Here is a 27,215-nt window from a genome sequence, read left to right on the forward strand (position 1 = left end):
ACCAGAGAGTCACTGCCTGTGTCCATGTCTACGCCAGAGAGTCACTGCCTGTGTCCATGTCTGTACCAGAGAGTCACTGCCTGTGTCCATGTCTGTACCAGAGAGTCACTGCCTGTGTCCATGTCTGTGCCAGAGAGTCACTGCCTGTGTCCATGTCTGTACCAGAGAGTCACTGCCTGTGTCCATGTCTGTACCAAATAGTCACTGCCTGTGTCCATGTCTGTACCAAAGAGTCACTGCCTGTGTCCATGTCTGTGCCAGAGAGTCACTGCCTGTGTCCATGTCTGTACCAAAGAGTCACTGCCTGTGTCCATGTCTGTACCAAAGAGTCACTGCCTGTGTCCATGTCTGTACCAGAGAGTCACTGCCTGTGTCCATGTCTGTGCCAGAGAGTCACTGCCTGTGTCCATATCTGTACCAGAGAGTCACTGCCTGTGTCCATGTCTGTGCCAGAGAGTCACTGCCTGTGTCCATGTCTGTACCAGAGAGTCACTGCCTGTGTCCATGTCTGTGCCAGAGAGTCACTGCCTGTGTCCATGTCTGTACCAAATAGTCACTGCCTGTGTCCATGTCTGTGCCAAAGAGTCACTGCCTGTGTCCATGTCTGTGCCAGAGAGTCACTGCCTGTGTCCATGTCTGTACCAAAGAGTCACTGCCTGTGTCCATGTCTGTGCCAAAGAGTCACTGCCTGTGTCCATGTCTGTGCCAGAGAGTCACTGCCTGTGTCCATGTCTGTACCAAAGAGTCACTGCCTGTGTCCATGTCTGTACCAGGGAGTCACTGCCTGTGTCCATGTCTGTGCCAGAGAGTCACTGCCTGTGTCCATGTCTGTACCAGAGAGTCACTGCCTGTGTCCATGTCTGTACCAGAGAGTCACTGCCTGTGTCCATGTCTGTGCCAGAGAGTCACTGCCTGTGTCCATGTCTGTACCAGAGAGTCACTGCCTGTGTCCATATCTGTGCCAGAGAGTCACTGCCTGTGTCCATGTCTGTACCAGAGAGTCACTGCCTGTGTCCATGTCTGTACCAAATAGTCACTGCCTGTGTCCATGTCTGTGCCAGAGAGTCACTGCCTGTGTCCATGTCTGTACCAGAGAGTCACTGCCTGTGTCCATGTCTGTGTCAGAGAGTCACTGCCTGTGTCCATGTCTGTACCAAATAGTCACTGCCTGTGTCCATGTCTGTGCCAAATAGTCACTGCCTGTGTCCATGTCTGTACCAGAGAGTCACTGCCTGTGTCCATGTCTGTGCCAGAGAGTCACTGCCTGTGTCCATGTCTGTACCAAATAGTCACTGCCTGTGTCCATGTCTGTGCCAGAGAGTCACTGCCTGTGTCCATGTCTGTACCAAATAGTCACTGCCTGTGTCCATGTCTGTACCAGAGAGTCACTGCCTGTGTCCATGTCTGTGCCAGAGAGTCACTGCCTGTGTCCATGTCTGTACCAGAGAGTCACTGCCTGTGTCCATGTCTGTGCCAGAGAGTCACTGCCTGTGTCCATGTCTGTGCCAGAGAGTCACTGCCTGTGTCCATGTCTGTACCAAATAGTCACTGCCTGTGTCCATGTCTGTGCCAGAGAGTCACTGCCTGTGTCCATGTCTGTACCAAATAGTCACTGCCTGTGTCCATGTCTGTGCCAGAGAGTCACTGCCTGTGTCCATGTCTGTACCAGAGAGTCACTGCCTGTGTCCATGTCTGTGCCAGAGAGTCACTGCCTGTGTCCATATCTGTACCAGAGAGTCACTGCCTGTGTCCATGTCTGTGCCAGAGAGTCACTGCCTGTGTCCATGTCTGTACCAGAGAGTCACTGCCTGTGTCCATGTCTGTGCCAGAGAGTCACTGCCTGTGTCCATGTCTGTGCCAGAGAGTCACTGCCTGTGTCCATGTCTGTACCAAAGAGTCACTGCCTGTGTCCATGTCTGTACCAGAGAGTCACTGCCTGTGTCCATGTCTGTGCCAAATAGTCACTGCCTGTGTCCATGTCTGTGCCAGAGAGTCACTGCCTGTGTCCATGTCTGTGCCAGAGAGTCACTGCCTGTGTCCATATCTGTGCCAGAGAGTCACTGCCTGTGTCCATGTCTGTACCAGAGAGTCACTGCCTGTGTCCATATCTGTACCAGAGAGTCACTGCCTGTGTCCATGTCTGTACCAGAGAGTCACTGCCTGTGTCCATATCTGTACCAGAGAGTCACTGCCTGTGTCCATATCTGTACCAGAGAGTCACTGCCTGTGTCCATGTCTGTGCCAGAGAGTCACTGCCTGTGTCCATATCTGTACCAGAGAGTCACTGCCTGTGTCCATGTCTGTACCAGAGAGTCACTGCCTGTGTCCATGTCTGTGCCAGAGAGTCACTGCCTGTGTCCATGTCTGTACCAGAGAGTCACTGCCTGTGTCCATGTCTGTGCCAGAGAGTCACTGCCTGTGTCCATGTCTGTGCCAGAGAGTCACTGCCTGTGTCCATGTCTGTACCAAAGAGTCACTGCCTGTGTCCATGTCTGTGCCAGTGGGTGCGAGATGGAGGAACCGACCCTCCTGCTTACCAGGCAGTGCCAGCCGGGAGAAGTCAGGCAGGGTATGCGTGTAGCCGAGGCCGGGCGTGCTGCTACCGCTCGGGCTGGACACCCCGCTGGAGACAGGCGAGGCGGCCTTGCCGTTGACGGTGGCGTAGTTGGTTGAGCTGCCGGAGCGCTCGCCGCTCGACGTCCTTCGCTTCTGGGGCAGCTGCGGCTGGGGGCTGTTGCTGGCGTAGCCGCGGCTGAGGATGGGGGAGCCCCCGCCAGCACCCAGGTAGGCCGGCGAGACCGGGAACCCTGGCGTCCCCGGAGCAGAGAGGCCCGCCGGGCTGCCCTGCTGGCTCAGCCCCGGGTACCCGTCCTCCGCCGGGGCCGGGAACCCGTACGGGGGATAGGTCTCTGCCGCCGGGCTGCTGGGGGTTACGGGGGCGCTGGCGCTGACCACGCCGTGGTACCGGGTCAGGACGGGACTGCCCGACACCCCGGCCAGTGCCCCCAGGGGGTGCCTGCTGAGCCCGGGACTGCCCGGAGCCATTTGCCGGCTCAGCGAGGGGCTGGGTGAGGTGTTGGTGGCCACGGTCCGGTGCAAGGGCTGCGGGCTCTCGGGGAACGCCGCGCTGAGCTGGGCGCCGGATGGCCGCTCGGGGTACAGCGCGCTGTGGCCGAAGCCGGCGGGCTCCGTGGTCGGGACGCTGCCGGCGTGACGGGGCGGGCTGGCCCTGAAGTAGCCGCGCTCGGCGAGCAAAGGGTGCGAGAGGCTGCTGGACCGCAGGCTGGAGTCCAGGGAAGACGGCGCCGCAGAGCTGTTCTGCCCGTTGATGTCCGTCGACAGGCAACTGGCGAGGAAGGGGCTGTGGGGAGAGGAGACACAGTTAGTTCTTTCTGTTTCTCGGGTTTATTTACCACACGCACAGCGAAAGACAGGTACTGTGAAATTCACTGTTTGCGTAAACAACCAACACCATGTCAGGATGTGCTGGGGGCCAGTGTGACCACACATAGAACAAGCCCTTCAGCCCACAATGTTATGCTGGACCAATTAAATTAGTAATCAATTGACCAACTAAACTAATCTCTCCTGCCTGCAGAATGTCCATCTCCACTGTCTGCACTTTCATGTGTCCAGCTAAATGCCTCCACTGTTTCTGCCCCTGCCACCACCCCAGGCCGTGCTTTCCAGGCACCCACCAGAAACAGGCCCACCATGCTCAGCAGAACAGTACAAGCAGCAACAGCACCAAAGCAAGAAAATATAACAACAGCAAAGCAAGCCCCTTCCCACCTAACCATCCCACCCACCGACACAGACAGGCCTTCAACCCTAGGACAGGCTGTCTGTCTCCAACTCCAACCCCAGGGCAGGCCGCCTGTCTCCATCTCCAAATCAGGGCAGGCCGCCTGTCTCCAACTCCAACCCCAGGGCAGGCCGCCTGTCTCCAACTCCAACCCTAGGACAGGCTGTCTGTCTCCAACTCCAACCCCAGGGCAGGTCGCCTGTCTCCAACTCCAACCCTAGGACAGGCTGCCTGTCTCCAACTCCAACCCCAGGGCAGGCCGCCTGTCTCCAACTCCAACCCTAGGACAGGCCGTCAGTCTCCAACTCCAGACCCTTTCCCCTCCTTTGCCTCATTGACCTGGCTGTCATCCTCCAATGCTCTTCTCCTCCCTTTCCTTCTCACCCGGTTATGGGGAAAATGTACAGATTCCTTACAGACTGCCGTGGGAATTGAACCCCGACCTTACAGCTGGTCTGCATAAAACATTGCTCTAAATGCGATGCTAATGGCCAACCTTCCTCCCACATTCCCATCAGATCCCCGTAGACTCCACCTCTCATCTTCACACTGGGGGGCAAGTCACAATGGCCCATAATGCCCCCTTCCTGTTTACCCTGTATACCTCGGATTTTAGATACAACACTAGGTCATGTCATCTGCAGAAATTCTGATTACTCAGCAATAGTTGGGTGTATAAAGGGAGGACAGGAGGATGGATACAGGGCCCTGGTGGAGGACTTGTCAAATGGTGCAAGTGAATCATCTGCAGCTGAACATCAGTAAGACAAAGGAGATGGTGATGGACTTTAGGAAGACCAAACCTGTACTGCTCCCTGTTACTATTGATGGTGAGGACGTGGATGTGGTGAGGACCTACAAGTACCTGGGGATGCACCTGGATGACAGACTCGAGTGGAGTACCAACACAGAAGCTGTGTACGAGAAGGGCCAGAGTCGCCTCTACTTCCTGAGGGGACCGAGGTCCTTTGGAGTGTGCAGGCCTCTCCTTCACATGTTCTACCTGTCTATTGTCACCAGTATAATCTTTATGTGGTGGTGTGCTGGGGCAATGGCATCAACATGGGTGATGCCAGCAGTGTGAAAAAACGGATTAGAAAGGCTGGTTCTGTTAGAGGAGTCAAACTGGACCCATTGGAGGCTGTGGTAGAACAAAGGACCCTACGGAAGATCCTGGCCATTCTGGACAATGTTCCTCACCCTCTGCGTGCCACCTTGGCTGAACAGAGGAGCACTTTCAGTAATAGACTGAGACAACTGCGCTGCTCCAAAGAGCGCTACATGAGGTCATTCTTACCCTCGGCCAATAGGCTCTATAATGAGTCAACTTATACCCGGTGAAGTGATGACCCCCTCCTGTTAGACTGTTTGAGGTAACTTATTTTTATTCTTTCTACTTCCCTTCTAACATTTGTATATCTGTGCACTTGTAATGCTACTGTGACGCTGTAATTTCCTTTGGGATCAATAAAGTATCTGCCTATTTATCTATCAACCTAGCCGATCAATCTGCACACCTTCGGGATGTGAACTCGAGGGGGAGCTGTGGGGGGAAACTGAGGAGGTCACAAGTGGAGCATGCAAACTCCACATCGACAGCACCACAGGTCGGGATTGAACCCACAACTCTGGCGCAATGAGGTAGCTGCTCTTCCCACTCAAACAGCCTGTGCAAACATGGCACTTACACAGCCGACCAGATGTGGGGCAGAGCAATACGGAGATGGTTCGGCCCATTGCTGGTGTCCCCAGAGGATGTGACCAGATCTTGCAAGATGGCAGCTGCTTCCCAGAAGACCCGTATCTATTCACTGATTCCACGGGAAAGAAGGAGATATTCCCTCCACCCCAATGGATCTGTGTGCAACTTCTGTCATACCCCCAGGCAATTAGAGTCTTCAAAACTTTTGGATGGGCTGAGTGAACTCGGGGTTTTTCTCTTTGGAGCAAACGAGTCTTGATAGAAATGTACAACGTGATAAGAGGTGTGATAGAGTGGATAGTCAGAGATTTTTTATCCCCAAGGCCAAAATGGCTAATACGGAGAGGCATAACTTTGAGGTGTTTGGTGTAAGGTATAGTAGGGGGGTGGGGGAGAAGAAGCAAATCTCACACACTAAAATGTCTACAGATGTTGAAAATCCAAAGTATCACACAGAAAATGCTGGGGAAATTCAGCAGGTCAGGCAGCATCCATTGAAATGAACAGACAGTCAACATCTTGGGCCAAGGCTCTTCAACAGGACTAGAAATGAAGAGGGGATATGCTAGAATAAAAAGGTGGGGGGCAGGAAAAGGAGGGTAGCTGGTAGGTGGTAGGTGAAGTCAGGTGTGTCGGAAAGGTCAAGTGTTGGAGAGGAAGGAGTCTGATAGGAGAGGAGAGGGGACGATAGGAGAAAGGGAAGGAGGAGGGGACAGGCGGGTGAGAAGAGGTAAGAAGCCAGAGTGAAGAACAGAAGAAGGAGGAAGTGGGAGGTTAATTTTGTTTTACCAGAAGGAGAAATTGATATTCATTCCATCAGGTTGGAGGCTATCCAGATGGAATTAAACTCTTGCTCGTCATCTTGGCACAAGAGGAGGCCGTACACTGACATGCCGGAACAGGAATGGGAATGGGAATTAAAATGTTTGGCCACCAGGAGGTTCCGCTTTTGGCAGATGGAGCGGATGTGCTCAACAAATTGGTCCCAAACGGGTCTCACCAGTGTAGAGCAGGCCACCTCAGGAGCACTGGACACAGCAGACGACCCCAGCAGATCCACGGGTGAAGTGTTGTCTCACCTGCAAGGACTGTTTGGGGCCCTGAATGCAGGTGAGGGAGGAGGTGAATGGGCAGGTGTAGCAATTAGGCTGCTTGCAGGGGTAAGTGCCGGGAGGGAGATTAGTGAGGAGGGATGAACGGACAAAGGAGTCACGGAGGGAATAATCCCTACGGAAAGCTGGGCTTGGGAGGAGGTAAGGATGTGTTTGGTGGTAGAATGCAGAAGTTGTGGAGGATGATGTGTTGGATGTGGAGGTCCATAGGGAGGTAGGTTCAAGAGGAATTCTATTACTGCTAGGAGTGGGAAGGTAGGGTGAGCATGGATGTTTTGGAAATAGAGGATATGCGGGTGAAGGCAGCTTCAATGGTTGAAGAGGGAAACCCTGTTATTTGAAGAGGGAAGACATCTCTGACATCCTGGAATGGAAAGCCTCATCCTGGGAATAACTGCAGCGGAGACAAAGGAACTGAGAAAAGGGAATGGCATTTTACAGGATATAGGGTAAGTTTTTTTCACACAGCGAGTGGTGAGTGCATGGAACACACCGCCAGGGGTAACAGATCTGCCGTAGAGGCAGATACATCAGGAACAATTAAGAAACTCTTAGATAAGTTGTTAACTTGTATTTTCAGAAGGCCTTTGAGAAAATGCCACCCACGAGGCTGCTAAACAAGATAAGAGTCCATGATATTACTGGAAAGATACTAGCATGATTAGAAAAATGGCTGACAGACAGGAGGCAAAGAGTGGGAATAAACAGGACCTTTTCTGGTTGGCTGCCTGTGACTAGTGGTTCTCCACAGGGAGTTGTATTAAGGCCACCTCTTTTCACATTACATGTCGATGATTTGGATGATGTAATTGATGGCGTTGTTGCCAAGTTTGCAGATGATACAAAAATAGGTGGAAGGGCAGGCAGTGTTGAGGAAGCAGAGAAGCTACAGACAGACAGATTAGGAGAATAGTCAAAGAAGTGGCAGATGGATTATAGTGTCGGAAAGTGAATGAGCATGCACTTTGGTAGAAGGAATAAAGGTATAGACTATTTTTAAAGGGGGAGCAAAGGAACTTGGGAATCCTTGCGCAGGTTGAGTCAGTGGTGAGGAAGGCAAATGTAATGTTAGCATTCACTTCAAGAGGTCTAGAATATAAAAGCAAGGATGTAATGCTGAGGCTTTATAAGACATTGGGCCGACCAGAGAAGATTCATGAGATTTGCTCCAGGAATAAAAGGATTAATGCATGAGAAGTGTTTGGTGGCTCTGGGCCTGTATTCGTTGGAGTTTAGAAGAATGAGGGAGTATTATCAAATATTGAAAGGTCATGATAGAGTGGATGTGAAGCGGATGTTTCCTTTAGTGAGAGCCTGGAACCAAAGGGCACAGTTTCATAAGACCGTAAGACCATTTTATTTTCCTTTTTATTTCTTCTACCAAATTGCATGACCATACACTTCCCGACACTGTACTCCATCTACCACTTCTTTGCCCATTCTCATAAATGGTCTAAGTCCTTCTGTAGCCTCTCTACTTCCTCAAAACTACCTGTACCTCCACCTATCTTTGGATAATCCACAACATTAGCCACAAAGCCATCAATTCTGCCATCCAATGTTATTGACATATAATGTAAAAAAGCAGTGCCAATACAGGCCCTGTGGAACACCACTAGTCACAGGCAGCCAATCAGGAAAGGCTCCCTTAATTCTCTCTCTTTGTCACCTGCCAATCAGCCTATGTCTATCCGTGCTAGTATTTTTACTATAATACCATCAGCTCTTAACTTGTTAAGCAGCCTCATTTGCAGCACCTTGTCAAAGGCCTTCTGAAAATCCAAGTACACAGCATTCAATAATTCGCCTTTGTTTATCCTGATGGTTATTTCTTCAACAGATTTGTCAGACAAGATTTTCCCTTGAGGAAACCATGCTGACTATGGCCTATTTTATCATGTGCCTCCAAGTAACCTGAAACCATATACTTAACAATCGACTCCAACATCTTCTCAACTACTGAAGTCAGGCTAACTGGCTATAATTTCTTTTCTTCTGCCTCTCTCCCTTCTTGAAGAGTGGGGAGACATTTACAATTTTCCATTCTATCTGAACCATGCCAGAATCAATTGATTCTAGAAACATTATTACTATTGCCTCCACAATCTCTTCAGCCACCTCTTTCAGGACCCTGGGGTGTACACCATCTGGTCCAGGTGACTTACCTACCTTCAGACCTTTCAGTTTACCAAGAACCTTCTCTCTAGTAATGGCAACTTCACACACTTCTACCTCCTGATACTCTTGAAATTCTGGCATACTGCTGGTGTCTTCCACAGTGAAGGCCAATGCAAAATACTTACTCAGTTCCATTTCCTTGTCCCCCATTACTACCTCTCCAGCATCACTTTCCAATATCTACTCTCGCCTCCTTTTTATACTTTCTATATATGAAGAAATCTTTGGTATCCTCTTTTATATTATTGGCTAGCTTACTCTGTATTCCATCTTTTCCTTCTTTATGATATTTTTAGTTGCCTTGTGTTGGTTTCCAAAAGCATCCCAATCCTCTAATTTCCCAGTAACATTCGCTCTGTTATCTGACCTCTCTTTGGCTTTTATGTTGTTTTTGACTTCCCTTGTCAGGCACAGTTGTGTCATCCTGCCTTTAGAATGCTTTTTCCTCTTTGGGATGTATATTTCCTGTGCCTTCTGAATTGCTTTCAGAAATTCCAGCCATTGCTGCTCTGCCGTCATCTCTGCCAGTGTTCTTTTCCAATCAATTCCGGCCAGCTCCTCTCTCATGCCTCTATAATTCCCTTTACTCCACTGTAATGCCGATGCATCTGACTTTAGCTTCTCTTTCTCAAATTGCAGGGTGAATTCGATCATATCATGATCACTCTTTCCTAATAGTTCCTTTACCTTAAGCTCACGAATCAATTCCAGTACATTGCACGACACCCAATCCAGAATAACGGATTTCCTAGTGGGCTCAACCACACGCTGCTCTAAAAAACATTCTTGTAGACATTCTAGAAAATTCCCCCTCTTGGGATCCAGCACCAACCTGATTTTTCAAATTTAACTACTTATTGAAATCCCCCATAATAATTGTAACATGCCCTTTTGACATGCATTTTCTATCTCCCTTTGTAATTTGTAGACCACAGCTTTATAATGTTTGAGGGTCTGTATACAACTCCCATCAGGGTCTTTTACCCACAACAATTCAACACCTTCCGATCCTGTCACCTTTTTCTAAGGATTCGATTTCATTTTTTACCAACAGAGCCACACTACCCCTTCTGCTTCCTGCCTGTCCTTTCAAAACAACGTGTATCCTTAAACGTTAAGTTCCCAGCTATAATCTTCATTCAGCCACGATTCCGCAATGCCCACAACAATCTGTAACTGTGTTACAAATTCATCCAACTCATTCCATATACTACACACATTCAAATATAACACCTTCTGTTCTGTATTCACCTTTTACATTGCAGCTCATCCTGTTGACTTCAGTTTTGCCCTGTCATCAGCCTCTCCTTGCTAGGAGTCTCATTTGTAAACCAACTACTGTACCTCATCCTCAACACCACCATTCCAGTTCCCATCTCCCTGCCAAATTAGTTTAAACTCACCCAAACAGCTCTAGCAAACCTGCTGACATGGATATTGATCCCTCACTGCTTCAGGTGTAACCTGTCCCTTTTGTACAGGTCAAACCTTTCCCAGAAGAGATCCCAGTGATCCAGAAATCTGAACCCCTGCCCCCTGCACCAGCTCCTAGGCCATGCATTCATCTGTCATATCATTCTATTCTTACCCTCACTGGCATGTAGCGTGGGCAGCAGTCCAGAGATTACTACCCTGGAGGTCCTGTTTTTCAGCTGACTAACTAGAATAGCTTTCAGAATAGAGGGGCATGCCTTAGAACAGAGATGAGGAGGAATTCCTTTAGCCAGAGGATGGTGAAATATGGAATTCACTGCCTCAGATGGCTGAAGAGGCTAAGTCATTGGGTATTTTAAAGCAAAGCTTGATAGGTACTTGATTAGTAAAGGTGCTAAAGGTCACCAGGAGAAGGCAGGAGAGTGGGATAAGAGGTTGCACAATGGGAGAACAAACCAGGGTAGGACTTACACAGTGAACAGTAGGGCACTGGGGGGTGCGTTAGTCAGCGGGATCTGAGAATACAGATCTGTAATTCCTTGAAAGTAGCGTCACAGGTAGATGAGAAGAGTGCTTTTGGCACATTGGCCTTCATAAATCAGGGTATTGAGTACAGAAGTTGAAATGTTATGTTGAAATTGTATTAAACATTGGTGTGGCCTAATTTGGAGTATTATGTGCAGATTTGGTCACCTACCTGCAGGAAAGATGTCAATAAGATTGAAAGTGCAGAGATAAGTTACAAACGTGTTTCCAGGACTTGATTTCTAAGGAAGGGTTGAATAGGATAGGATACTATCCCTGGAGCATAAGAGAATGAGGGGAGATTTGATAGAGGTATATAATATTAGGAGGGGTATAGACAGGGTAAATGCAAGAAGGCTTTTTCCACTGAGGTTGAGTGAATACTGTGCAAAAGTCTTGGGCGCCTAAAACTTTTGCATGGCATTGTATTTGTCAATGTGGAGTGGAGAGCGAATTTGTAAATCTAAATCTGGTGGGACCAAGGAATGCTGGGAAAGGTGAGGATGGAGCACCTTGGGAGAGGTGTGGGTCGTAGCAAAGAAGGAGTGCCAGGTGCTGGGGGGTATCACAGGTGTGATGCACCCAGCCCTGAGACACCAGGCAAGGTCACTTGTTTCCAGACAAATGGTTCATTGATCATTAAAGAATGTCTCTCTGGTGCTTCCTGCTCTCTCCCCTCTCCTTTACTCCCTTTCCCAACCATGATTCCCTTCTCCCTGCCCCCTTCCCACTCTCAGTCTTCAAAAGAGACCCATACCATCACTCACACGTATCATAAAATTTGTCTTTTTGTGCGGCTGCAGTGCAGTGCAATACATAAGTTACTACGGAACTGTGCAAAAGTCTTAGGCACCCTAGCTATACATATGTGACTAAAACCTTCGCACAGGACTGTAGGTTAAAGTTGAAAGGTGAAATGCTTAAGGGGAACATGAGGGGGGTACTTCTTCACTGAGAGGGTTCAATTTCAGCGTTTAAGAGAACTTTGGATAGGTGCATTGAGCGGAAGGTACTGAGGGTTATGGGTATGGTCTGGGTGCAGGTCGGTAGGACGAGGCAGAATAATAATTCAGCCTAGAGTAGATGGGCCGAAGGGCCCGATTTGGGGCTTTGATTCTGTTCAATCCAATGGCATTATGATTCTGTAAATCAGCCGTGATGGAATGACAGAGCTTTCTGAATGGGCCGAGTGGCCTAACTTTGCTCCTTTCTCTTATGGTTTCATGGTTGACGCATGTGGATGATGGAAAAATGGAGGGCTATGTGGGAGGGAAGTTTTAGCTTGATCTTACAGTAGGTTGAAAATTTGGCACGACACTGCGGGCCAAAGGGGTGGTCCTGTGCTGCAATACTTTATATTCCATGTTCGAAAACCGTTGGGAGTCTGCACACCTACACACAAATCTAGAACAGTGATTTCCATGCACACACCACCCCCTGTGTAAAAAAACCACACACCACCCCCCCCATGTAAAAAACCCTCTGTAGCTCTGGCGTCAACCTATACTTCCCTCCAATCACCTTAAAACGATGCTCTCTCATATCAGCCAGTTCTGCCCTGGGAAAATGACTCCGGCCGTCCACTCCCACACCCACCCACATTCCAACAACGTGTAGGTTCGGGGGCTTAATCAGCCACTGTAAATTGCCCCCTGTGTGTGGTTGAGTGGTAGAATTGGAGGGGGGGAATTGATGAGAAGGTGGGGGGTATATCAATTACAGGGAAATAAGCAGGGAACAGCATTGTTCTGTGGGCTAGAGGGACTCCACAGGCCAAAGTGTGAAAAGGGAATACAGATTAAGTAATATGGTTCTCAGGAGGAGGTGCCTCATGTTCCAGCTCAAACACTGAAGGGGTACAGGCAAACAATGGTAATCATGGGGTTGTTCCCCAGAAAGATGATGATGGACCAAATGGCCTTACTTCGGTATTGTTTTCAGTACAAGAGACAAGGATTAAAACCCCGTCTGTGCATCAACTCGGGGGTAAAGATATCGGCCAGGTTCAGACTCACATCCTGACAAACATGCATGGTTTCCCCCCTCTGTTTATCTGCCCCAACACATGTTGCCCCTCACCTCTCCATGCTGGACAGGGGACTGCTGGTTGAGATGGGCGTTGGGGGTGTGTACGATGACAGGACGGACGTGTTTCGGGCTGGTGTCTCCACTGGGTAGCTCTGCGGTACAGGGCGAGCCTGCGATTGGCCCCCACCCACGGTCGCTGTCCGAACAACAGACTCCACGTAACTCCTGGGCTCTGGGGAAGAGAAAGATCCCATTAGAGCTTAGTTCCACCCCACAAACCCAGAGGAAACTCACCGAGAGTGAACACGGAAAGGAAAGCCTTTGGCTCCTGCCTGCATTGCCATGACATGGAATCCTTAACACACAAGGAGCCATTCATCCCATCCAGCTGATGCTAGCTCCCGCTACACCAATTCCACAGCCCCGTTCTCCTCTCCCCCCAGTAGTTCCAAACAGACACCAAGTTGAAGAAAGCTCACCAACACCTATACTTCCTCAGGAGGTCAAAGGAATTTCAGAGATCAAATTTCAAAGTAAATTTATTATCAAAATACTTCTATACAACTATCTCACTGTATACCACCATGATGGTCATTTTCTTGCCGGCATTCACAGTAAGTACGAAAAAACACGATAGAATTAATGAAAATCGCACAGAACAAAGACAGACAAACAACCAGTGCACAAAAGACAACAAATTGTGCAAATTCAAACAAAAACAATAAATAAATATATATTGAGAGCATGAGTTGTAAGGTTGTGGAATTAATTCAGTGGTGGGGTGAGCGAAGTTATCCACTCTGGTTCAACTACCTGATGGCTGAGGGGTAGTAACTGTTCCTAAACCTGGTGTTGCAGGTCCTGAGGCTCCTGTATGTTCTTCCTGACGGCAGCCGAGAGAAGAAAGCATGGGCCTATTGACCCTCACCAATTTGATGCACCATAGAAAGCTTCACTCCTGATATGACAACTGACCACAAGAAGCCGCTGAGAGTGGTGGACACAACTCAGCACAGCCTCCCCTCTGTGGACTCTCTCTGCACTTCCTGCTGCCTCAGCCAGTATAATCAAAACCTCCACACACCCCGGATATTCTCTCCTCTCCCCACTCCCACTGGGCAGATACACAGGACTGAAAACAGGTACCACCAGGCTCCAGGGCAGCTCCTACCCTGTGGTTATATTGGACGATAAGGTGGATTCTTGACATCACAATCTACCTCATTATGTCCCTTGGCTCTGCACTTTCTCTGGGACTGTAACACTTATACGGTCATTGATTTCCCTTGTTAGGGTGGTTAAGAAGGCATGTGGTGTGTTGGCCTTCATTTGTTTGGGGACTGAGTTCAAGAGCCACGGGGTAATGTCGCAGCTCCATAAAACTCTGGTTAGACCACATTTGGAGTATTGTGCTCAGTTCTGGTGGCCTCATTATAAGAAAGATGTGGAAGCTTTAGAGAGGGTGCAGAGGAGATTTACTGGAACGCTGCCTGGATATCAGAGTATGTCTTATAAGTTGAGCGAGCTTCGGTTTTTTTCTTTGGAGAAAAGGAGGATGAGAGGTTTACAAGATGATAAGAGACACAGATCGAGTGGACAGTGAAGAGACTTTTTTCCCAGCATGGAAATGGCTGATACAAGGGAGCATAATCTTAAGGTGATTGGAGGAAAGCACAGAGGGGTATCAGGGGTATGTTTTTTAACACAGAAAATAGTGGGCATAGTAACACACTGCTAGGGGTGGTGGTAGAGGTAGAGGCATTAGGGACATTTAAGAAACTCTTCAATAGACACATGGATGATAGAACACTGGAGGATCATGTGGGAGGCAAGGGTTAAATTGATCTTCAAATAGGTTAAAAAGTTGGAACAACGTCATGGGCTAAAGTACCTGTACTGTGCCGTACTGTGTTCTATGTTCAGCTACCTTATCACATGTTCCAGCGTAACCTGTGCCCTGTTTGGGACTCCTGTCGCTGATGATAACATAGAACAGAGAACAGTATAGCTCAGAACTGGACCTTCACTCCGCAATGTCTGTACCAAACAGGCGCAAATGACACTGAGGTCCCTCCTGCAGGTAATGTAAAACTGAGGGGATGAGGCTAGGTTGATTCAAATGAGGAAAGACTGTAAGAAAGATTTGCCCGGATGTCACCTGGACTCTGGAGCCTGAGCTACAAGGAAAGGTCATGTTGACTAGGACATTATTCTCTCAAACCTAGGAGATTGAGAGGTGACGTGATAGCATAGCGGTTAGCATAACACTACTACAGCACCAGTGACCTGGGTTCAATTTCTGCCGCTGTCTGTAAGGAGTTTATATGTTCTCCCCATGACCGCATGGGTTTCCTCCGGGAGCTCCAGCCCACCCAACCAACACACCCATGGATGTACAGGTTAGTGGGATAATTTGTCACATGGGTCTAATTGGGTGGCCCAAGCTCGTTAGGCAAGTAGGGCCTATTACTGTGTTGTATCTTAAAATAAAAATAAATAAAATTATGAGGGGCATATACAGCACATACACATCTTTCCCAGGGAGGGGGTGCTAAAATCCAGGAGGCATAAACGTAAGATTGGAGGCAAGAGATTTAAAAGGGACAGCAGGGACTTCTTCACACAGAGGGTGGTGAGATTTGGAATGAGCAGTCAGAAATAGTGGTTGAGATGGGCACATGAGCATCATTTAAAAGCAACCTGGATAAGGACAAGGCTAGCAGAGGTTTAGAAGGCTATAGGGCAAACACAGGCAGATGGGACTAGTTCACTGGGCAACACAGCTGGTATTAGGGAGTTTCCACTTTGTAGGGCTCTGTTAGGCTGAAAGGTGTGGGAAACGGCCAGTAGAGCGGGGATTCAAGACAAGAATATTTCTCACATATACATCGAAACATACAGAGAAATGCATTAACAACCAACACATCCATGGATATGCTGGGAGCAGCCCCACAAGGGTCATTTTACGTTCCAGTGCCAACATAGCCTGCCCACCATGCGTGGCAGAACAATAGGGCAGGGCGAGACTGCAGAGCCTGACACTGGGAAGGATCTCTACATTTCCGCTGGTTTGACTGGCAGCTACTCGCATGGAATTGAAATGAGCAGTAGCTCTGGCAGCCAACCCAAGCGCCAATCCATTCCCACAGCAGATACAACACATCTCAGCTCTCAGTGATGCAGGCTCCTCATTTCAAAGGGAAACACCCTTCTATTCTGAGGCTGCGTCCTCTGGTCTTAGACACTCCATGACAGGAAACATCCTCTCCACATCTAATCTACCTGAGCCATTCATTATTACTCAGTAGGTTTCAATGAAATCCCCCTCATTCAATCTTCTATTTATCAGTGGGATCTCTGACATCCAGATCTTTAGTTAGCTCCCAACGGTCTTTTCCCATTCAGATTCAAATGTACTTATCCCGTGTACTTCGAAGCAAACAGTGAAATGCGTTAACCACTAACACACCCGAGGGTGCACTGGACCAGCCTGCAATGCCTTCACTAGTGATTTCTTCCCCCCCCCCCCCTTTTTCCATTCCCCATTCTGGTTTTCCTCCTCTTTCCCTTTCTCATGACCCACTCTCCTCTCCTATCAGATTCCCTCTTTTTCAACCCTTTACCTTTTCCACCTATCACCTCCCAGCTTCTCACTTCATCCCTTCTTCCTCCACTCACCCACCAGTCACCTGCCAGCTTGTACCCTTCACCTCCCTCCTCAACCTTTCTTCCCCCTCCCTGATGAAGGGCCTGGGACTGAAATTTCGACTGTTTATTCCTCTCTAGAGATGCTGCCTGACCTGCTGAGTTCCTCCAGCATTTTGGATGTGTCATCCCCAACAGTTTTTGTTAGGGCTGTAGAAGAATTGGTTTTAGACAAGACCCTGGGAAAACATGGGAAGCGGAGTCCTGTGACGTCGATCTGCACAGTGACACAGGACACAACAACGGCTGAACGCCTGCCGTCCTCCTGTTGATACAATACAATATCCAAGTCCACTAAACGCAGACACTGTGAGTAGCCCTGCCTCGTGTATGTCAGCGCACTGCCAGAGGAGACACGCAGGTAAAGAAAGAGAGAGACGGGATAGAGAAAGAGAGACGGCAAGGGGGGTGGATCAGAAGAGTCAATCAGAGGCAGGGAGGGGCGCGATGATAGGGAGATGGGGAATGAGTGTTCATGACACAGCAGGGTGAAAGGGGGTCAGGTAGAGAGGGGGAAATAGTGAACGAGGCTGCAAGTGGCCGAAAGATTGCCAGGAGACGGGGGGAGGGGGAAGAGAGGGAAGAGGGGGAGATGGGGAGGGGAGAAAGGGAGAGAGAGGAAGAAAGAGAGAGGGGACAGGGAGCAGAGTGGAGAGGGAGCACAGTGGGACAGCGGAGAATAGGACAGAGGGGAGAGGAGACGGGGACGAGGGGGAGAGGAGACGGGGACGAGGGGGAGAGGAGACGGGGACGAGAGGGAGAGAGACTAAGAGGAGAGAGGCAGAGAGTGAAATGAGAGGGGAGAGAGCGGAAGAAGGGGCAGAGTTAGGGGAGAGAGAAAGAATGGGGAGTGGGGAGAGAGGGGTTCGAAAGGGGAAGAAAGGGGAGAATGGGTAGGGGAGAGGGGTAGAGATGGGTGTTGAGGAGGGGCGGGAGTGTCACATACCAGTTCTGTCAGCAGTCAGGTGTGGGAAATAGACAGTTATACTAGAGAAGTCGATGCAAGAACACAGACCTGCACACAGAGTCCTCCTTGTTAAAAACCTTTCTTCCAGCTCCCCAGATCCCAGTCCAAATTCAGGAAGATCTCTTCCTCTGACTATCCCATGTGGAATCTTTTCAACTGTTGCCTGCCTCCTTCCTGTAGAAGTAGTTTCACATGAAGTCGATTTGTTTTGTAAAGCTCTCCATTTAAGTTGTATTACAGCAGCTTTGTGGAAGGAGAGAGCCGTGGTGGAGTGGACTTCAGCTGGCCGCCGGAACCGTGCGGGACCTGCACCTTCCTATGCTCACTCCGTCAAGCGCCCTGCTCATTCATGGTCCAGTGATCTGCGGATTAACTTTGCCCTAATTTCTGAAGTACACTGGTTTCCTTGTCTTCGACTGTCTACAGCTCCCCCAGCCAGAACATTTCCTCACACAGAACAGAGAATAGAGTGCATGAGAGAGAGAGAGAGAGAGAGAGAGAGAGAAAGACAGAGAGAGAGAAAGTGAGAGAGAGTGCGAGATTAAGAGAAGGTGAGAGAGAGAGAGAGAGAGAGAGAGAGAGAGCTGTTGGGGAAGGGGTGGGAAACAAGTGGATAGGAAAGAAAGCTGCACACAGATTTCCCACACCGCTGTCACTGGACTGACAGGAAGGGTAAATGAACTAAGAGCATAGGACACGGTTCTTTTGATTAAAGCCTGCTTTAAAATGATGATAAGGTTAATGGAAAGCTCTAGAACTGTTCCCTCCACAATCTACTTGTTGCTTGGCACTGGCCCCTCCTTGAGCTCAGCTCAGCAGTTGCTTGCTTCCATGGGCACGTTCAACTCGCCTCCCTGTACTTGGCAGAGGGACCTTGGTGTAAGTTCAAGCCAGCTCTTTACAAGAGCCTGTCACTCTCCAGTGAGAAAAAACAGGCAGATTATCCCGTGCTCTCCAAAGCAGCCTGGCTCTGGCTGCCCCGTTACTATCAGGCAAACTGAACTATTTATTGAACTGTTCAAGTTCCTGGGTGTCAATATCTCTGAAGATCTATCCTAGGCTCAACACATTGATGCAATTACAAGAAAGGCACGACAGAAGCTGTATTTCGACAGAAATGTGAGGAGTTTTGGTATGACACCAAAGCCACTCGCAAATTTCTACAGATTCAGGGAGAGCATTCTAACAGGTTGCATCACCGTCTGGTACGGAGGGGCCACTGCACAGGATCGGGAAAAGCTGCAGGAAGTTGTAAAGCCCAGCCAGCTCCATCATGGGTTGCAGCCTCCCCAGCACTGAGGACACCTTCAAAAGGCAATGCCTCAAAAAGGTGGCATCCATCATTAAGAACCCCCATTACCCAAGAAATGCCCTCTTCTCACTGCTACCCTTAGGGAGGAGGTACAGGAGCTGGAAGAATGCACACTCAATGCCTTAGAAACAACTGCTGCCCCTCTACCATCAGCTTTCTGAATGGACAATGAACCCATGTACACCACCTCAATAATATTTGCTCTCTGTTTGCGCTACTTGAAGTATGCCTTACTGCAATTTATAGATTTTTTGTTGTTATGCATTGCAGTGGACTGTACTACTGCCACAAATAAAAACAAATTGCACGATGAGATTTGTGAGACTCCCTCCTCACTCTGTGGAAATCTCTCCATCTGTGGGCCTCCTTCTCTCCCTCAGTCCCTCCTTCCCCCTTGAAGTCTGCCGATTTGTCCCATTCTCAGGAATTCATCCGCTTCCATGGGCAGCTGAAGCCCCTCTAAGCAGCTGACCCTCGGACACTGATGCAGAACATCATAGTGAATCCTTTCCTCAGCAGCCGGTCTCGGGCTCGAAGCACTGCTCTCATCCAAATTGCCACAGAATGCACTTACTTCAGGCGAAATAACTCGTGGCCAGTGTTCAAAAACAATAGTTTACGCAGAATGTAAACATGGAACACAACTCATTTCCTGCAACAGTCAGGGGTGAAAGTGTTCACAAGACAAGCCTCTCGCTCCTCCGCCTTCCAGACCCATCTCATCCATTGTAACTATAAATATAAATATTAGCTTAATTTGTCACATGTACATCAAACCAGACAGTGAAGTGCTGGAGGAACTCAGCAAGTCAGGCAGCATCTATGGAGGGGAATAAACAGTTGAAGTTTCCAGCAGAGGCCCTTCATCAAGACCATGTTAAGTTCCTCCTGCATTTTGTCTATGTTGCTCTGGATCTTGTATTTGTAAAATGCGTCATTTGCGTCAAATCAAGTCAATGGAGGGGCAGCTCGCAAGTGTCGCTGTGCTTCTTGCTAACTTACTAACCTACTGCCTCAATGTGGAGGATCTGTCCTCATACCCTCAGCTTATTGGAGTGCCAGCTCACACAAAGTGAACCCATTCAAGTTGGGCCCAGATAACTTCAGGGACTGAGTTCTCGAGAGAGGCTGACCAGGTTGGGACTGTTTTCATTGGAGTCTAGGAGAATGAGGGTGACCTTGTAAAGGGGTATAAGACCATAAGATATAGGAGCAGAATTAGGCCATTCGGCCCATCAATTCTGCTTTGTCATTCCATCATGGCAGATTTATTATCCCACTCTATCTCTCCCTATAACCTTTGGCACCCTGCCAAACTATCAACTATCAAGAAACTATCAAACTCCACTTTAAATATACCAATGACTTGGCCTCCACAGCCATCTGTGGCAATGAAATTCTTCCTCATCTCTGTTCTAAATGGATGTCCCTCTATTCTGAGACTGTGCCCTCTGGCCCTAGACTCCCCTACTATAGGAAGCATCCTCTCCATGTCCACTCTATCTCGGCCTTTCAATATTCAGTGAATTCCAATAAGATCCCCACTTACTTTTCTAAACTCCAGGGAGTACAGGTCCAGAGCCATCAAGCGCTTCTCATAGGGTAACCTGTTCCTTTTTGGAATCATTCTCCTGAACCTCTTTGAACCCTCTCCAAAGTCAACACATTCTTTCTTAGATAAGGGGCTCAAAACTGCTCACTATACTCCAAGTTCGGTCTGACCAAATCCTTGTAAAGCTTCAGCTTTACATCCTTGCTCTTATATCTTAGTCCTCTTGTAATGATTGCTAATATTGCATTTGATCATACGATATAAAATTGTCAGAGGCAGAGGCAAGGTGAATCCACATAGTCTTGTCTGAAGAAATTTAACAGTACATCTAAAAATCGAGAAGAAATTGTACTCAATAGAAGTGTATGTTTCCATAAATAGAAGAAAGTGAGGCGTTTATATGTTTAACAAAACCTATAACACATTCTATTGAGCTCCAAAACCTGCACCATAAAGCACGGTAAAAACCTCTTATGTAATAACGTCATCACGTCAGACCAGCCTCTTGAAGCGAAACCCTAACAACAAAGATGGTGGTTGTGAATTATGTACATTTCTCCCAATTACGATACCCTACACAGCACCCGCCCCTAGAGTTCACTAAAACTGGCATTGGGAGCCTGTCTGGAGCTCCGATGAGCCACCCAGGTTGGGTCCTGTGTCCCGTGGGTGCAGGAACCGCTGGCACCTCTGGCTCATCCAGAGGTGCGTTAACACGCTCATGGTCATGTTCGACACCAGGGGCATGGCACGGAATACTCCAAATCTAGGTGGGCCAGTGTGAGGTGATCCACTGAAGTACATTCAGTTTACCCCTCTTTGATAAAACACAGAACGGCTATCATAAGGGGGCTTAAGGGGATGTTGATATGCATCATGGTGAACGAGGTGGAATGTGGGTGAACAGGTACCCAAGAGCACTGTACACCACGATGGGAGGTAGGAATAGGCGAAAAGGAACTGAATTTACTGAGGAGGGTGGAATGCTGTTGAGAGGCCGACCAGGCTGTCAAGGCGTCAGGAATGAAATCACTCAGCACTTGTAACAACTGCCCGTATACCAGCTCTGTCACAAATCACCGAGGGACCTTTTTTAGAGCAGTTCTGAGCCCCAGCAGGACTCATGGGAGACCATCATACCAACAGTGATCGGTCAGGGAAGCCCTTAGAGCAGCCTTTAAGGAGCGGTGAAACTGCTCACACAGGCCATTGGACTGCAGGTGATACGCCATGTTGTGATGTAGCCTAACGCCTAGGCTCTGGGCCATCGCAGCCCAGAGGTCTGAAACAAATTGGAGACCACAGTCAGAGGAAATATCAGATGGGGTGCCAGGTTCTGATGAACCCCCAAGCCACGTCTAGAGGAACAATCTCTGGCCACCTGGTGGTACGGTCCACCACAATAGGAAAGTGTGTGAAACCGCGGGGGGGGGGAGAGGACCAACTAGGTTCATATTAACATGGTCAAACCGGCATTTAGGGACCTCAGAGCGCCTGAAAATAACGATTAATTTTTGCCCTCTGGCACTCCACATAGGCTGCAGTCCAATCGTGCGTGCCCTTTCTGAGGCCATGCCAAACGAACTCCAGTGTGATCAGTTTCTGTAAGACTTTCTAGCCCAGATGTGACAGGCCATGTACGGAGTCAAAAACGGTCCACTTCCAGTTTGTGTGCACTATGACTGGCTGAGACATCACACAAGAGAGCAATGTCTCAGCTCTCTTAATGTCAGCTGACCACAGGCCCGTGACTGCTGTTCGGTCAGCCTGGTCCTCTGGGTCAGTATCCTGGTTGGCTACCATGCCAGCATAGTCGACCCCTAAGTGTACGGCCATGACTGGCCATGAGAGCCCTGGAATGATTTTCCCCATGATACGTTGTTTATCACTTGTGAACTCCGATTTGTAGGCCAGTTGGCGTTGCTACCATGCAGACCAGTGGTCTGATACTTTGGCCATTGTGTACATGAGGGGTTTGTGATCAACAAACGCTGTGAAATGGCGACCCTCTGGAAGAAAACAAAAATGGCAGAGTGCCCGATAGAGACTGAGAATCTCACGATCCAACGTTTTGTATCTCCTTTGGGAGGATGAAGCTGCTGGCTGAAGAAGGCGAGCAGATGCCATATGTCTTCAATCAACTGTTGATGCACAGCACCCACAGCATTTTCTGAAGCATCAGTAGTAATGGCTGTGGGTGTGTTGGGGAGCAGGTACACCAGTAGGGTCATGTTGGAAAGAGCTTGTTTGGTATCACAAATGCCCTGGTCATGTCTGCTGACAGGGGTATTAACTTTATGCACACTACAGGGGGAGCATGTCTTCAGCTGCTTGTGGAATGAAGCAGTGGTAGAAATTCACCATGCCTAAAAACTAGTCGTGCGGGGCAGTGGGAAATCCATAACGGTGGCTACTTTTGATGGGAGAAGTTTCGGCCCTTCTGTGGAGATGCAATGGCTAAAAAAGTCAATGGTTGACAACCCAAACTAGCATTTAGCAGGGTTAATAATCACGTGTTGGCTTAAGTGCTTGAAAAGTATGCAGTGATGAGATACATCTTCAGATTTTGGCGCACTGGCAGGTAAACAAGAAGAAAATCTAAGTCTTTTAATACAGAGTCCATTAGCCATTGGAAAGTCTGTGCTGCATTTTCCAGCCCAAAGAACATGCGCAGAGACCCATAAAGGCCAAATGGGGCTATCACAGCTGTTTTGGGAATGTCCTCTGAGCACACAGGCTCCTGATGGTAGCCCCTAACTAGTTAACTCTGGTTAAATGTACTGAAAAGTCTTGGATGTGTGGGACCGGGGAATGATTGGGGGTGGTGGCCTCGTTAAGATATCAGTAATCGCCTCATGGGCGGCAACCATCATTGCACTTTGGGACCATATGAAGGGGTGAAGCCCGGGGGCTGTTCAGCCAGCGTACAATGCCAAGTCTTTCCACATTGGCAATCTCAGCCTTCGCAGTTGTCACCAGCTTACGCATGCGGGCATGGGTCAGTTGTGGATATGGGGTGCCTGACCCCATGTTTTATGACTGCAGTGGAGAACGTGGGCTTGGTGAGGTCTGGGAATTCACCCAGCAGTCGAGTAAGCTCACATGCAGTGGTGCATGCGCTAGACAGAGTCGTTGTGGGGAACTTACTGTTGAGCAGGGTAACAACCCAAAGTCCTTAATGTCCACAAGCCAGCTGTTCTTAAGATTGACCAACAGTCCTTGGGCACACGGGAAATCTGCACCGAGCAGAGGTCTGGCCACTTTAGCCAGGACAAAGTCCCATGTGTAATGTCACCCACTGAAGCAGAGGGTCCCATAGGTTTGGATCCTGTTGCCTCCAGTGAGGTTTTATCACTCTTTGCCTTCTCATCGATAGCCAGTGCTGGCAACACACTCGCTTGAGCACCCGTGTCACTCAGGAAGTGTCCACCTGAAAGGGTGTCCATAATGAACAGTAGGCGACCCAAGCAGCTGGAACCCACGGTGTTCACAGACCTCTGACGTCCCGATGCGCTGGCACTGTCGAAGCTGTAAGACGGTCAGCACTTGCGAGTGTTCATACCAAAGCGAGCGCGGTAAAAACACAGGCCCAGCGTCGTCTGTTTCACAGTTGCAGGCATCCTTATGTTGGGTCCTTGCTGACTGGGGTTAGTGAGCTAGGGAAAGGAGGGGGAATGATGCATTGCTGCCTGGCTGAGTGTAGACTACCAGCCATTTTAGCAAGCTCCCTGTACTCCTTCACGGGTGCATTAACAAGGGCTATGCAAACTTCATCAGGCATTTGCTACATGAAGTATTCTATAAAACTAAAACAGGGATGGTGACTTCCCAGGAGGGACAGCATGTGGTCCATTAGCTCTGACAGCTTAGCATCTCCAAGGCTAGGCAAGGAGAGCAACTGTTTGGTGCGCTCAGACTCCGATAGTCCAAAAGTCTGTAAAAGGTGAGCTTTCAGCGATCGGTATTTATCGTGTTCAGACAGGTGTTCAAGCAGACTCAATAATCTTGCAGCCGTGGAATTACTGAGTGATGCTACCACGTAGTATAATTTGGTGTCATTGGCAGTGATTTCTTGCAGAGTGAACTGGGCCTCAGCGTGTACAAACCAAGCGACAGCATTTTGCTCCCAAAACTCCAACAGTTACAAAGTGACTGCATTGGCCGACATGTTCAATAACTCCGGAATCGTCCTTGACCATCGGAGTCTTCAAAGTAGGTTTACACAAATGAAGTGGAGTGAGGCGTTTTATGTTTAACGAAACCTGTAACACATTTTATTGCACTCCAAAACCTGCACCACAAAAGCCACTAAAAACCTTTTACATAACAACGTCATCACGTCAGACCAGCCCCTTAAAGTGAAGCCCCAACTCAATGTCAGTGGTTGCCAATTATGTACATTTCTCCCAATTACATAACCTGACAGAGGCACCTGCAGGAAATCTGCTTAAGAGGGAGCTGTACTACATGAGAATGAGCTCCATTGTGTCGCAAGCGGCAGCTGAGAAAGGAGAGACTAAGCTAACAAAACACCCAGCACTTACTCTTGTCCACACCACATCTGAACATGTGGATCCCAGATTTGCCTCTGCAGCCGGCTGAGGACTCACCAACAGACAACTTCCCAGGAGAACATCAGACTCAACTCAAGTGATTACACACTACTACATTACTAGGGGAATCAGAAACTAGAGGGCACAGGTTTAATGTGAGAGGGAGAAGGTTTAATAAGAACTTGAGGGGCAACTTTTTTTTACAGAAAGGGTAGAACGAGCTACCAGAGAAACTGGTTGAGGAAGGTAGAGCAACAATTTTTAAGGTGAAAGGGCAATGTCTTCATGCAGAGGGTGGTCCGTATATGGAATGAGCTGCCAGTGGAAGTGGTTGAGGTATGTTAACGACATTTAAAGGTACTTGGACAAGTACACAAACATTCACGGGGATACCAAGTTCAGGTTCAGTCGTCATTCAACAAAGCACATGAATACAGCCAAACAAAACAGTGTTCCTCTGTGAGGCCGAGGCGCAAGACACGGTGCCAACAGTCACACACAGCACAAAGCACATATAGTACATATAGTCACAATCGCACAGTCATGGGCCAAATGTGGCCAAGTCATTGACATACAACATGAAAAGAAACGGTCCCAACACCAAACACCACTAGTCACTGACAACCAACCAGAAAGGGAGCCCTTTATGCCCACTCTTTGTCTCCCGTTAGTCAGCCAATATTTTGTCTATGCTAGTACCTTTCCTGTGATACCATGGGTTCTTGCTAAGCAGCCTCAAGTGCAGCACCTTGTCAAGAGGCTTCTGAAAATCCAAGTACACAACATCTACTGACTCCCTTTTGTCTATACTGCCTGTTATTTCCTCAAAATATTCCAATAGATTTGTCAGACAAGATTTCTCCTTAAGGAAACCATGCTGACTTTGGCCTATATTATCAGGTGTCTCCAATTAACCTGAAACCTCATCCTTAATAACGGACTTCGATATCTTCCCAGCCACTGATGTCCGGCTAACTGGCTTACAATGTGCTTTCTTCTGCCTCCCTCCCTTCTTAAAGAGTGATGTGGCATTTACAATTTTCCAGTCCTCTGGAACCATTGCATAATCTAGTGATTCTTTAAAGATCATTACTAATACCTTCACATTCTCTCCAGCTACCACTGTCAGAACCCTGGGATGGAGTTTTACCTTGTACCGCCTCAATTACTGTGTAATGATTTGATCTGTATAAGCAGTATGCAAGACAAGCTTTTCACTGTCATCAGTGAACTGATTCCAGTCAACATCAGACCAAAAGTCCCAAACACAGAGACAAGCATTGACCCCTGACCTTCAAGGTAACCTCAATATTCAACATCAAATAGGGAATCATATTCCTAATTGGATGTTAAATTACCAGACGACCAGAAAGTCCCAAACCGAAAGCCATGAGTCAACTCCGAGGTGACAACAGTACTTAGCATCAAAGAGTGAATACTATACTCAATGTCTTTACAAACGAGCTGCCAGCAGGGTGATCTGAGGGAGATGAGAGGATGGAGTGAGACCGGACAATGGCAGATGCTCTTCAAGGTGATTGGGATGCAATGGATGAATGACTATACCCCAGACATCGCTGGGCGTGGAACATGCAGTGGCCTGCGAGCTTGGTGGTGACGATGGGTGGTGAACAAGATGGCAGGTATGGTCAGAGCCCTTACCTTCCTCCTCTCCACCCACTGGGCTACTGTCTCCCTCTGAGGAGAGAAGAAGATAGTCGGTGAGGAGAGATAACACACAACACACGTGCCCACACTGTCACCATGGCAGTGTAGCGGTATGACAGCTTGGGGAATCGGAGTTTGGAGTTTGTATGCCCTCCCTGTGGATTTCCTCCAGGTGCCCTGGTCCAGAGGAACCAGTTACTCGGTTAATTGTTCATTGTAAATTGTCAGAAGCTTACCAGTTACTAGGTTAATTGGTCAATTGTAAATTGTAATAGGGGTACCAGTTACTCGGTCAATTGGCCATTGTAAATCGTCACATGATTAGGGGAGCGTTAAATCAGTGAGTTGCTGGGTGGTGTAGCTCCAAAGACTGGAGGGCCTATTCCGCACTGTATCTCTAAATAAAATATTGCTGCACCACCAGAGGTCAGGAAGGGGTCAATAGGAGTCAACCCTTGAACCTATTCAATCCCAGCTGGTGAACCCTGATCTCCTGACTGCTCTTGTCTCAGGCCTGTCAAAAGTCTCAAAAATGGTCCTCAAACAAACCTCAGCCAGTTGGATGAAGGTTACTTGCCATTTCTCATTACACCTGAGACAAGAAATGGTCCTGTCTTCGCTGCTCTCTGGCCTGGTTATAATAGTATGATTAGCATAGCAGTCAGCATGACGTT

At 48.5% G+C, this 27,215-nt stretch overlaps 1 protein-coding gene across 13 annotated transcripts in view; it reads right to left on the reverse strand.

Annotated features, from left to right (window-relative positions):
• Positions 1-27,215, reverse strand: part of LOC140728114 (tensin-1-like) — a 429,660-nt gene that overhangs the window by 23,164 nt on the left and 379,281 nt on the right. For 12 of the 13 annotated variants that reach the window (XM_073046317.1, XM_073046319.1, XM_073046316.1 and 9 more), the window contains 3 exons: positions 26,536-26,571; positions 12,836-13,016; positions 2,538-3,361 (listed from right to left, as the gene is read on the reverse strand). In XM_073046317.1, the coding sequence (XP_072902418.1) occupies positions 2,538-3,361; positions 12,836-13,016; positions 26,536-26,571 (1,041 nt within the window). The remainder of the gene's footprint in view (positions 1-2,537; positions 3,362-12,835; positions 13,017-26,535; positions 26,572-27,215) is intronic. The other variant, XM_073046318.1, reaches the window with a different exon arrangement.

The sequence above is a fragment of the Hemitrygon akajei genome, chromosome 5 (assembly GCF_048418815.1).
Source record: "Hemitrygon akajei chromosome 5, sHemAka1.3, whole genome shotgun sequence".
Lineage (NCBI taxonomy): Eukaryota > Metazoa > Chordata > Chondrichthyes > Myliobatiformes > Dasyatidae > Hemitrygon > Hemitrygon akajei.